A 13770-nucleotide genomic window follows, 5' to 3' on the forward strand; every position below is an offset into this window, starting at 1 on the left:
TCTTTTTTTAACTGAAATCTGTGTTTTTATAAATGTCACAAATACTTTGATGTTTTTTAGAAATAAGCTTCTCCTCTTTTTTTTTCTTTTTTTTTCCTCTTCACTGACAGTAAAAGTACAGCAAAACAAAAATTCCTAGACTTGTGCTTTAAATAGAGAACCGCTTTGCCTATGGTGGAAAGTCAAGCCATTGTGAATGCATTAAATGAACTGAAATTACTCATTGTTAAACTTTTTCTTGTTTCCCATCTAGATTTTAAAATTCTAAGCTCAAATTTTTCTAGGTAAAGCTTTTAAAAATGCATACACGAGCAAATCTTCCTGTGAAAGTCAATAAGCTGGAAATATAATCTTGTAGTCCAAGTTTGATTTTTGTCTCTTTTATGGTGTTGGTTTAAAAAAATTGCTTTTTCCATGTCTTCTGTTTTTTTCTTTGGTGTGCATAATTATGGGTAATGATTTAGTTTAAAAAAAAAAGCAAACACCAACTACCCAGTGGTCATCTGATTATTCCGGATTGCATTTTTTAATACCTTTAGCCCACAGCTGGAAACTGCTGATGAAAATAGGTTTTCGTCTGTTAAATGTGAATGTGTATTATGAAGTGGGAATGTGAGGTAGTAAGAATGTCAGGAAGGAGGCGATATGGTCTCAAGTAGTTCTATGAAATGATTAACTAAATAATTGCTACAACAGCTGATAACCTAATTAATCAGTTACAGCACAAAGGAAGTAGGGCAATTGCTGTATTGAGAATGCTTATGATTGATGCCCTGCAATAAATGATACGCATCTGTGGTGGCTCTTTCCTCAGAGGGAAAAACGAAGCTCCAATTTTATGTACCTGATGATTGAATTCCGTTGCGTCAAGTGCGATGATAAAGAATATGGAATAGTTTACTATGAAAAGGTATGTGCTCTGCAGGCTTTATGGTTGTCTTTAAAAAGCAGCATATGCACCTAAAATGAATGGGTTTTTCTGCTGAGATGAAATATTCTGCTGCAGTGTAGCAGCAGACAGCTGTCAGTGGCAACTATTTATGTACATACAAATCAAACAGTGTAGATGCAACAAGATTGCAGATGTCAGTCATTTATGTAATAGAGTTCCAGATTACAGAATTTAACAAGTGTGAATGATTAAAAACTTTCTGATTTATAGCTCCTTCAGTCATCCAGCAGTACTTTCAGGGTAGCGGTATGTAAAATTATGACTTAGATCAGGAAGAAATGTACCTGTATTGAGTGGTAACTTTATAAAAGATGAGTTATTAAAACTTTGCACAGAAGCTCTGCTGGTGAACATTTTCTGTAAAATGAACAAATACAGAAGTTTAGTCTTCCATAATGAAAATGCGGTGGAGTAATTAAGTAAAACACTTCTGGATTGGAATGTCTTGTATCTTTTCTTGCTCTTTATGAAACAGATCTGAAAAGCAATGCCCTCATTATTTTTCGTAAGTTAAAATTTAATGGGATGGAGGATTATCAGTGAGCTTCGCAGACATCAGTGTGGTACTGGAAGGCATTATCAGTACTCTTTAAGGACCTGTGTATGACGAAAGACTCACTGAGATGGAAAAAGCAGTGTATCTATAATCTGGTTTCAAAGAAAAGAGTTTCTTAATTTTTTCAGCGTGTTTAGATTCATAAAAAGTCAGAAAATTACTTAATAGTACAGCTTTATGGGAGAGAGAAAGAAGGTGGAAAAAGAAACTGGAGTGCTCTTGAGACCAGAGGCACTAACTTTTAGCAGCATTTATTCTAAGAATTTTAAAAAGCTTAATTCAGTACACAAAATGTTAATATAATGGAAAATGGATTACAAGTATTTCTGTGTATGTGATGATATTACCTGTTGGCCTGGACCGAAAGAGCTGTGATCTAATTTAAAATTCTTGAAGAAGGCAGTGAAAAATACAGTAACAAATAGCAAAAAGCAGGATTAAAAAAAACAAATCTGAGAAGACACAGATCAGAATCTGCTTCAACTATTTGATATGTTTCAAGTTAAGACTTGGTGCTTTTTGACTCTCAGGAGTGTTTTCTTAGGACATTGGTTGGTTGAGGCTTTTTTTGGGTTTTGTCATGTGGGACTGTTGATTTGATTTTCTTTTTGTTATTTTGTTATAGTTTAGTTTCTTGGTGAATTTTGGTAATTTTAGTGAAAGTGTGTCTTAGGCAGCTATCTAGGTTAGCTGTTTAGTATTTCTTTTTGGGGACTGTAGTTGACAGTGAGACCTCTCTACACATTTCAAAATCTTTTCACCTTTAGAATAGCTTTTTTCATAGTGCTTCTGTACGCATATCCTAGAACCAGCAATTGTAGAGGACTGTGCTGTTGCAAAACTCTCCTAAGGTACAAATCACAATGAAACCTACAATGTATCAGATTTCCCCATTAACAAAATGGAGTAATTTACTTCTGTGGAAATCAAGGAAACACTTGTCTGGATAGCCTAGCAGAATACGATCAAAATATTGGAACTGTTTACTAACAGCTGTCTTTTTACATGAGGATATGCTATACCTTTCACAGGTGCAAACATATGAGCATGTGTGTTTGTGTCCTCTTGGCTCTTTTCTTTTTATAAATGAACATGACATTCCTAAAAATGATTTTTCTCCGTTACCTCCAGCAGCCTGCCATTATAGATGAATTCTTCCTGATTTACACACGACTTCTTTTTTTTTTTTTCCATCATTGTGGTTTTATAGATGTGCATGATACAGGAAAGGAGATTGAGACTCCAAGCATGCATCTTTCTTTTCATAGATGTTTCTGAAGCATATTAAAAGTGCGTGGAACAGATTTCTTGTACTCGTTGCTCTTGCAGAAATAAAGTAATTGAATGTGTAATAGTACATATTAGAGCTATAACTAACTGCAGTTTGATGCATTTGTTGATACAAAGTAGCTTTCCAACAAGTTCTTGACCCCTTTCTGACAGCAGTAGGAAATGGTACATAAATTAGTGCCTGTTTGCTCAGTTCTGTCATGCTTCCAATTACAGTCTGCCGTCTATGTATTGGGCATCACCAGTCCAGTGCACCACGCATAATGAAAGAAGGTTCTGTTGTCACCTGCCTGTGACTGATAGTCCAAGTGGAGATTACTTGTCACAGTTCTGTTGATATATTTGTTTTCGAGTGTTTAGGAAGAACTAGCCTGTTAAACAGGGGCTGATAGAATTTGAGGTTCTTTGACTCGACATTCAATTACAATGAAGTGAGGTGGCAGTGTCTCTTCCCATGTTCTGTGTTAACTTCATTTTAATGCAGCGTTCAAGATGTGAAGGATAGGGTCTGCTAGTAATGACAGCATCACTTCTGATTCTCCATTTAGGCAGAAATTCAGTGTGACTTACCAAGCACAAATAACATCAGCATTTATCAGTAATGTATTTTTGTGCAGGTTTCAAGAGAAACGTGTCTTTGGGTAAATGATTGCACTGCTACATCCAGTTTATTAAAAAAGATAAGTAAATTTGATTATCAGAGACCTTTTCATGGATTTAAAGGAAGAAAAAGTAGTGTCTACACCACTGGTTGTCTGTCCATTTATTTCTTGTGGGGGAGATGTTGGTTCACATCAGTGTTACTTCAAATGGTGTTTTGGTTAAAGAATAAGATAAATAGAACCTCCTTACTAAACTGATTTTCAGGCAAGTACACAAGAATGTTGCTGGTTTGGAAAATTCTGCAAATTTTGTGGACTGTCTTAAATGGACTCTTCATATTTATATAAAGTCACACACACTGACCTTATTGTAGTGAAATACCTCTAGAGCTCTGTAACACTGCAGTCTAAAGCAAGTTAGTGCTGTTTAGTATTGAGGTTGCTTTTGTTTCGTGGTGGCAAAATAGCAGGTCATCTCAGGTTCTGCCTGTGCTAGGCAAGTGTGGCAGCCAAGAGGAGCAGATTCACTCAGGGACTGTTCTTGTGCTCAGGGCTGGCTTTCATCACATCCCACGTGGTTGTTGGCAGTTGCAGGATGTCAGGGATTTCTGAGATTTCCATGACATGAACTAAAGCAGGCTACATGGGCATGAATCAGGAAAGACACTTCAAAAGGCTTCACTTGTCCAAATTCATGTGCTAATTTAGGCACTGGTTTAGTAAGTTTGTATGGTCAGGGTTGTGGTGCTGCACATGATGCTCTCAAGATATAACAGAGAGTTACAGAAGGGTAGTTAAACAGCTGACTTCCTTCACAGTAGAACTAACGCCATTGTGCCATCTTGAGTATTTCATTAAACAGTCTGTTTCAAAATGTTCACTCCTGACACAGTAATTTTTCCCATGAATACTTGGAAAAACTTCTTACAGCAAGTTTTGGTTGAGCTTAAGGCTTAGTTCTGTCATGCAATGAAACACTAGGAATGGTTTTCCTGGTGCTTGAACTGAACAGGTAGAACTTGTCAGCTTCACTCTTCAGCATGATCTGACTGCACTGAAAGAGTTTAAAATAAACAGTCATTGTCATGATTCTTTTGAGAGCTTCCTAAAAGAGTCGCCAGCAATGAACGTACAAATCATTCTTTTAGCATTAGTCTTGGAAAAATACTCCTTAATGTTCATTTATAAACATTTGGACATGACACACTGGAAGGTCATGCTCATTTTTTTTTTTTTTGTTTTGTTTTGTAAGTAAGCAAACTTTAGGCAATAGTGCTTTTGTCATTCTCATCCTAGTGTGTTTTGAATTTTGAATGGCTGCCACAGGGTTCTAACTGTAGGGTATGTGCTCCACTTTTACCAGTCTGAAACCTTTCCTTGTACAGTGAATGTATCTGATTTTTTTTTTTTTTTCCCACTGAGGGAAAGATACAGCAATGGGTGTTACTATTGCTTATCCCTAGAGAATCCTCATGGGGCATGGATGCTATAAATGACTCAGCAGAGTTTGAATGCTTGTTAGTAGCAACTTAGTAGCTTGTTGCTACTGAATCCCCTCCTGTGTCAAGTTTTTCATACAGGGTTTTCATGTGAAAGTTCTAAATGGAGTGGAGAATTGTCGCTGGGACATTGGAATCCTTTGTTGTTTTTATAAAGGCAAAGTCAGATTGCAGCCTTACTATAGTTTTGAATTGAAAAATAAAGAATTGGTAGGTAGAAATCGGTCTGTCATCAGATGTGTTTATGAAAAGAAGGATTCCCCCCACCTGCAACAATTTCATTGGTTTTTATATAGTTAGACTTTATGAAACTACAGTAACATGATCTGAGCATTCTGCTCGGTGAGATGGCAGAGGCACAGTGCAGTGTGAATGCTGATCTGGCATTGTGACTCCATCTCTGTTCAGTCTACTGTTAGTGGTGCAGCATATTTTGTTATTATGGAAATACTTTGATACTGTTATTTCTGTGCAGTGAGGTCAGAGCTAAGTTCATTATTGAGGCAGTATGCATTTAGAGCAGAGATACTGTAAGAAAATTTGCTTCTTCAATGTTTGCATGCATGCTTTTTTAAAAAGACTAATGAGAAAAGCAGCCTGCTTGTGTTCTGTGACCATCACCAGCCACAGGCAAGACTGTATGTTTATTTCCCTTAACTAGGAAGGATGAGTGTGTTCTTACTGCTTTTACTTTGACTTTTGTCAAAATTGTTACTTCAGAAAGGGATAGGACACTAGTAAATGCAATTAAAAGTGTCTTTCTGAAGAAGCATTTTATTAATAAGAAATATTTTACTGTAGTCAGCAACACAAAATTTATGTAGCTGGAAAAAAAGATGTTTCTCCTGGGAGGTTAATGGCAATTTTAACTCATGTATCATGTTAGTGACTAATGATTCTCCCTCTTGAAACAACCTCTCCTTTGAAAGCTGTCTCTGAAAAGTATAAAAGTAAAGCTGTCCCAAGAGGCATATGTGATTGGAAAAGCAGGAAAAAAAAAAGAGGGTGGAGGTAGAAAGAAACCTGAGCAAGTTACCTCCAAACTGTTACTGAGGGAAGTGTTGGTATGTCAAAAATATTCTGATCTGAAATTTACAACAAAAGAAATGAAAACAGCCTAGGTGTAAATATAGGAGAGCACATATACTATGTTGATCTCGTTTTGTTTTGAGTTTGACTGTTTTATTCTGTATTTTAAATGAAATCTTCTTTCATAGCTTTTATTAATGCTTACTTACCCTCGTAAGGTTAAAAAGCACAAAACCACGCTGCTGTGTGTCTGGAAGACAGAGTTGCTAGTTTTGTCATGTGGTGGCAGGCTTTTAATTTTTTTTTCTTGTGTCTGGTTCAAACAGGAATCTTTTAGCTTCTCTCTTCCATTGTTCAGGCAGCTCACTAATTAGACTCTAAGCATGTAGAACCTCTGATAGATAGGGTCACATATATCTTGCTATATTAGTCTGTGTTGAACTTTTAGGAGATACCACTGCAAGGTGGTGGTTTTTCCTAGGAAATTGTTGGGGTTTGGTGGAACTGCAGACCTTTCTTTTGTTTCTCTTCACACTTCCAGAGGACGCATGTGACAATAGTGGCAAATTTCTCCACTCACCTGTGTGCCAGCATAGTAGTGAGTTGTCAAGCCGCATCTCTTCTGGTGAACTTCCATCTGTCTTGCCACATAGTTTGTCATCTGGGAAAAAGACAAACAAGGAAAATAATCTGTTTATTATTTTCTTTTTTCCTCTTAAAACTGTCAGCTGTTGCATCATTCTTTCACTGTAGTAGAGTTCACAGTGCATTAATATGATATGTTTTTTCCCTAAAACTGGAGGTGTTTAATATGCCTTCAACTTTTTGTCATTCAGGATGGTGATGAGTCATCTCCAATTTTAACAAGTCCTGAAATTGTTAAGATTCCAGATCCTCAGATGTCTATGGTAAGCATGCTCCATGTAATGCCATCTGTATTAGAGTTACTATTGAACTTGTAATAGATGTAGAGGAAAGCTTGCCATCTTAAGTATTTTAAAATTCCAGTAGAAAGACATATTTGACCAGCTGCAAAATATTGGTGGTTTTTTTAATTTTTTTTTTCTTTTTCTGCTGCTGCTAGATTAAAATAAAATAATTGATTTAGTGCTTATGTTCACCTCCTCCTTTCCATACCTAGTGTGCTTGCTTCTGAGGTGTAAGAAAGCAGACAAGGGGGATTGTTGGCAAAAGAGATCAGAGGGTGGGAAGGTAACAGGGAGCTGAAGAAGAAAAATGTAGAATTTAGAGACTGGTGTGGTAACTCTTGGTGACTTCCTCTGTTAAAGTATTTTCTCCCTGCACTCTCTTGTATGTTGTCTTTCATGTAGACAGTGCCTAAGTACAGTTCTAGAAAAGATTTCCATTATTGTGGATGCCAATTCAGTGGGACTGGTATTGGCAGCTTTGGGAACCTTAATGTAAGTGGGCTTGTACTGGCAACACTGTTTGAGCACTGTGTAATCTAACACTGCAAGAGCAAGTCTGACAATGCTGGAAATTGTCTTGGCTGCTGAAATCTTGATGGCACTGTGGCTCCTATTGTGGCTCCTACTGTTGCTAACATGGTATTAACAGTGGGACAAGTTTTTGAGATGTTTTTCTTGCATACAAAGCTTTATGCTGCAAACATCATCCTAAAGAAAATGTTTATGAAGTGCCTAGCACGTTTGAGTGCTGTCAATCACGGATGTGTTGACTGAAACGCTTACATTTTGCAGCAATTCACTGAAAGGCGAGGTGGAGTTTGTTAATGTTAAGTCATAAACTGAAACAGACACTCAAAACTCCCAACAACCCTCCACGTATTATTAAAGGAGTTTTTTTGTAAAACAAACAAACGAAAGCCATAAGATGCTGTACTTTTAGATTTGAATTTTTATTGCCATGCATTTTTCAAGAGACTTGTGAGTCTTCACTGGATGGTTTAATTTCAATAGTAGTTTTGTCTGAAATTTAGTATTTATAAATACTGACTTACCCTCTGCGTTTAGGAGAATTTAGTAGAAAGTAAACATCACAAACTTGCTCGAAGTTTAAGAAGTGGACCTTCTGATCATGACCTGAAGCCTAATGCAACTACACGAGATCAGCTTAATGTAAGTCAGTCATATGATGGCTAAGTTCAATTTTATTAGGTAGGTTGGTAATAATATATGGAGACAGTTTAAGGAAAATGCAGTTAATTTCAGTTTATAGAAAATCATGAATGAAATGTTTTCCGTGCTTCTTAAGAGTGCTTAGTTAGAAGGGCCCAACTCAGGAACACAAGGTGCTTGTTAATTTTCTTTTTTTAACCATTTTGGGAGGTTAAGAATGTGTATTTTTTTCATGTCATGTGAGTGTGAGTGGTACACTTAAAGCAACTCTGTTTGCCTGCACTGTCAATTCAATCAACCATGTAACTGAGGAGCATCACCATGATGCCATAACTTTGTGTTGTTGGAAAGTTTTGGTTTTTTTTCTCAGCTGTTTTTGTGTGTTGTCAGTGTTGTGCTTTCTCACAGTATACTTTGTTAACTTGTTGATTATGCCTGTTCACATTTTTAAACTCACTTTCTGACTATGTATCAATTAGATCATAGTGAGTTATCCACCGACAAAGCAACTAACGTATGAGGAGCAGGATTTGGTGTGGAAATTCAGATATTACCTTACTCATCAGGAGAAGGTAAGTTGAGTCCTAGGATGATTTGGGCTGGAAGGGACCTTGTCACTTGTATCAGTAAGCTTTTCCAGGTCTGTGCTTACATAAATATAATCTGAATCTAGTTCTACCTTCGTGTGAGACAATAATTTTTGACATAATTCCTTATGGCTGGCTTTTTACTGATGAATTGTCCAATCTCCTGTTTAGGCCTTGACAAAATTCCTGAAGTGTGTCAACTGGGATCTACCACAAGAGGCAAAGCAAGCACTGGAGCTTCTGGGCAAATGGAAGCCTATGGATGTGGAAGACTCTCTAGAGCTTCTGTCATCTCACTTCACCAACCCAACGGTGCGGCGCTATGCTGTTGCCAGGCTTCAGCAGGCTGATGATGAGGTATTCACTGGTCTGTGGGTACATGGAAAAATCAGCTTGTCTCAAGATTTTTAGAGTCATTGAATCCTTGAAATGTTTGCTACTTCTTAAGACATTTAAGTGAATATTAGTGAAGGAAAACAAAGAATTCACTGCGTTGCTATTAATTGTAATCTTTTTGGGGAGCAGTCTTCACATTATTAAGTGTCACACATCGATAATTGTCTTAACGTGAACAGCCGGTGGTAGCTGGTTTTGTTCAACAAGGTAAAGCAACAGTAGGCCCTCACCAAAAAACAGTGATCAATTTTGACTGTTAACCTGTGGGACTGCTCTGAGCTTAAATAGTCAACTGAAAGATTTTCAGCAGATCCATGTCGTGAATTGAAACGGTATATCATCGTGCTCTTTTGCTAAAGAAAATGAGTTAGAAGAGCATCTGTGGAAATGAGGTTTTTCTAATTGTATACTGATTAGAGTGTGATGAGCTGTGATTATGAATAGAGCCCACTTGAAAGAATCTCATCTGTTAAATTTCAGTGATTTATATATTTTATTTTATTTTGACAGTTAAAAAGAAAAGCAAACCCACGTTTGAATGTTTTGCCGTAACTCTTGAATCTTTGGCAATCAATAGAGTTTAAAGTAGGGAGCATAAATATATCATATTTTTTCAAGCCTACTTCAGCAGCCAAGGTCATACTGCTTTGGCTTTAAAAATGTACATTTTACAAAGTGTAAGGTAAGGTAACTAAACAGAACAAGTTGAAGAGTAAAAGCAACAAGTTGATTTTAAACAGCAAGTGGTTAAAATTCTGTTCTTCAATCTAAAATAGATTAGATATGTATTTTTTCTCGTAGATCCCCAGCTACACAAAGGATAAAAAACAAATAGTCCATAGGAGAACAGAGAATCTCTGTTCTTGATACCATAGCCTAGATTTTATGCTTGAATTTTAAATTTCTTCTTGTGAGACACAAATTGAAAGCTTTATTCTGTGGATGCTGTAAGCAATTAGTGCTGCTTATCTAAAGAGAATTTTAGCGTAGTAATTGCACTTAAATATTCACTAAATTAGCACTTACTGTCTTTGAGTAACAGAGAATAGTAGAATGATAATTCAGTATTTTTTGGGAACCAAACTGCATCCAACACCAGTTTTGCTATGGTATATCGCTTGTTACAGAGACATCAGTTTCTGTGTTGTTAGAGGTCACTAAATCCTGACTAAGTTTATCTGTAAATTAGAATTTTGTAAACAGAAGGAGTTCTGGTTTGTTTTGACTGATACCCTTATTTCACTTGGTTTTTTTTTTCCTAAATGAGGATTTGCTGATGTACCTGCTACAGTTAGTCCAAGCACTGAAATACGAAAACTTTGATGACATAAAGAATGGCTTGGAGCCTAGTAAGAGGGACAGTCAAGGTTCCATGTCAGAAGCGATGACGACATCTGGATCTAATCCTTCAGAAATAGACAGGTAAGAAGCTTAGACTTTGAGCAGAAAGGCAGAAACATGTGACATTCTAAGCCATCAAATTCTTTCTTCTTTTTAGGGGAGAATTGCATATTGAACATGTTATTTTATAATCTGAAACGTTAAAAAAAACCTAAGAAAACCCCAACAAATCCTGAGCATTCATGAACTGAGTTTTTCCTGATTACACATAGTTCACAGAGCAGTGATGAAGTAGTGGCCTTTGACCTTACTGCACAAAAGGAAGAAAGCTTCTGTAGAGCAACACCGTCGTTGCATCCTTCTGTACTTGCAAAAGTTGTCTTCACTGAAGTTATATGAGGTTCCACTTACCACTTTCATCAGAGAATGTGGTTCTAAAAGTCCAGTCAGTTTGAAGTGGAAAGAAATTTCATCCTGCTCCTGCAAAAAAAGGTGTGGGGGGAGACTTGTGGAAGCACACTTCCTATATACTTGCAGGAATCCAAAGATACCGAATAAAGTATTAAGCAAAGTGCAAACGAACTTGGTAACGAAAGTCTTCTGTGACTATTTATTACAGATTTTAAGGATTTTCGGTCTTAAGCTTCTAATGACTTGTAACATGAGAGTGTATTTTTTGTGTTAAAATTCTACAGCTTTTCATTGATCTTGCTGCAAAGCTATAAAAGTGAGTGTGGTGGGAAGTGTGCTTTGAGGCTGCAATGATACTTAGATGTTAGGAGAGCTATTTAATTACTTCCTTTCAGGTAAATTCACCATCTGAAAACTTTGCCTTGCAAATAAGCATTTGTCTACTACGTTATGCATAGTTGCATTACAAAGACTAGTGCTTGCAGGTGTTGTGTATTAGCAGTTTCATCTTACAGCATTTGAAAAAAGCTCCTGAAAATGCAGATTTGTTAAATTCCTATCTGTGTCTGCTTATTTTGTATGGAAGATGAAATAAAATGCAAAGTTTGTTGTAAGTGAATGTCCTTCACAGGCATAAACTGTATAGCTTTCTAGGCACAGATTTTTGCTGTTTTCAGGAACTGCAGAACTGCAGCTGCCAAAGTTGCTGTTCACGCAGTTTGTTCTGAACCAGGGTTGGGATGATACCTTCAAAGATACTTTTTTTCCAGTTCTCTGAATTTATTATGCTCTGGAAGTGAAATTCATTGCGATTTCCATGCATGCTCCCTGGCCCCCAAGCAAGAACTTTGAAACTTTGAATCATGCCAATTACATGCTTTCCTTTGTGTAGTTCCCAGATTATGAGTCCTATTCCACCTGTTTCTTCTCCACCTCTTACTTCTAAGACAAAAGAGCTTGCAGAAAATGAAAACCTTGATGTAAGTCAGACGATTTACCTTGTATTTATTGTACTTTTCTAGTGACCTGGTACTGTTTCTTGCTTTTGTTTGTGAATATTTGGATCCTTTGGGTGTATCTTCCTGAATATTTAAAGTGCCCAAAGAATATAAATTAAAAGTAAATGCCACGAAAATAGCAATAGCTTAACTGATTTTTTTTTACAGGGCGTCTGTTTATGTACATGATCACAGTATCCAAAATTGGGGGACTGGAAATTGAACTCTTCATGAAATTAAAGTACTCTTCTGTAAAGGAGAAAATTACGGCAAAGGCTATCACATACTGATTAGACACTGACAACTGCATGTGTTCAAGGTGTTTTAAAACAGTCTTTTAATAGAAAACAGTTGTCCAAATATTCCAATCTCTGCAATCTGTTCTTTCTGTAGCCATATTCTTTGGCATGTCATCCTTTTTGAACCTAAGTGAGACACTGTGTTGATTTACTTCTGCCAAGGACTATATTTGGTTTATCCCAGAAGTAGACAAGTAATAGGAATGGGACTGGAGGAAGGGAAAGATAGAAGGTAAAGATATTTTGAGGGAATTTGGTTTTAATCTGATATGTGGATTAATTGGTCTTTGAACTAAAGATCCACTCCCTGTTGCAAATTGTCCTATTTGAGTCTTAATATTGCATAGAAAATAAGCCTCAAATTCAGCATATCAGTAAAGATACACAGATTTCTTGCTAGCTGGACTGTTAGACCTTAAAGAAGCAGCTAAATGCTGTGTATCCTATACAGATTTCTTAAAACATAGAACACCTTCAAGATTGTTAGATGCTCTGGATACAAAACAGAATGGGAAATCTCTTTGGGGATTGAATTTTACAGCATTTACAGCAAGATGTAATGGCATAGGAAGAAAGAGTAACATAAATAGAAATTACATTAAAGGTTTCTTTTTGGAGAACATTGTGCTTTTTATATGTTGATAAATACATCACTGGAGTAGCAGACCTTTTACTTATAGTGGTGTTGCTGGATTTAAAGTAATATTTAAACTAATATGATTTAAATATTAGGTTGGATTGGACTCATATTCTAGAAGGGAATATATCTCTCACAACTCTTACATTTACTTCGTGTTTTTCCTTAACTTTGTCTCTCTCTCAGATGCTTAGATTTCTTTATAACATTTTTTTTGTTTTTTTTGGTTTTTTTTTTTTTTCTGTTCTTAAATCCCTTCCAGCAAGACCTTTGCACTTTCTTGATATCGCGGGCATGCAAAAATTCCACGTTGGCAAACTACTTGTACTGGTATGTTAGAAACTGTTTATTTATACTGTATCAACATGTAACTGAAATCAAAGCTATAATGCCCAGAAGGATGCTCAGCAAAAGATGACCTGTCTTGAGAGCTTCAGAATCTCAGTTTTTGTCAGGGTGAAGTAGTAGATTTAAAACAACATGCATTTGAACATGGTAATTTATAAAAGGAGGCTTTAAAAATGCAGAAATATGCTTTAGTGTTACACAAAAGAAGGTGATGTTTAGGACATTAGGTTACAGTGTTACAAAAAGCAGCCTAACTGTGTTAAAAGTTTCATTCAAGTTGTCTGTGGTATTGGGGCAGAGATTAAGTTTACCTTTGCGCTGCTTTGCTGTCTGTGTGCTTGTAATTTTTTGTGCTTATAATTTGTTGGCTAGAATAATGAAGTTATGCACTTAAATATTAATAAAAGGTGTATTTTATGAAGGTTCATAAAGCACTGATTTTTTTGTTGTAACCTAATTTTTTTTTCCATTTGTGATTATGAGCACAAACAAAATGTCATTGCATACATGCATTCTTAAGGGTAAGAAGTTGTAATTATTAGGTCATCTATACAGTAGAGAGGTAGGATTGCTTAGCTTTAGGATCTTGTCTCATCTCAGTGGTTTAAGAATTAAATTAGATGCCTGAACTAGTAATCTGCAAGCCTTCCAAGCAAGCATTTGCAGGTAGGAATTTTTTCATTTGAAGCAAGCTGAGATGAGTAGAGCTGTATTGTGTGAAAGTGT

The 13770-nt window shown here is 36.4% G+C and overlaps 1 protein-coding gene across 2 annotated transcripts in view; it reads left to right on the forward strand.

Annotated features, from left to right (window-relative positions):
• The window catches only part of PIK3C3 (phosphatidylinositol 3-kinase catalytic subunit type 3), a 67206-nt gene that overhangs the window by 10639 nt on the left and 42797 nt on the right, over positions 1–13770 (forward strand). For both annotated transcript variants that reach the window (XM_039566585.1, XM_039566584.1), the window contains exons 6-13: positions 815–910; positions 6765–6836; positions 7923–8027; positions 8507–8599; positions 8786–8971; positions 10278–10432; positions 11655–11742; positions 12959–13026. In XM_039566585.1, the coding sequence (XP_039422519.1) occupies positions 815–910; positions 6765–6836; positions 7923–8027; positions 8507–8599; positions 8786–8971; positions 10278–10432; positions 11655–11742; positions 12959–13026 (863 nt within the window). The remainder of the gene's footprint in view (positions 1–814; positions 911–6764; positions 6837–7922; positions 8028–8506; positions 8600–8785; positions 8972–10277; positions 10433–11654; positions 11743–12958; positions 13027–13770) is intronic.

Source organism: Corvus cornix, chromosome Z, assembly GCF_000738735.6.
Source record: "Corvus cornix cornix isolate S_Up_H32 chromosome Z, ASM73873v5, whole genome shotgun sequence".
NCBI classification, from domain to species: Eukaryota; Metazoa; Chordata; class Aves; order Passeriformes; family Corvidae; genus Corvus; species Corvus cornix.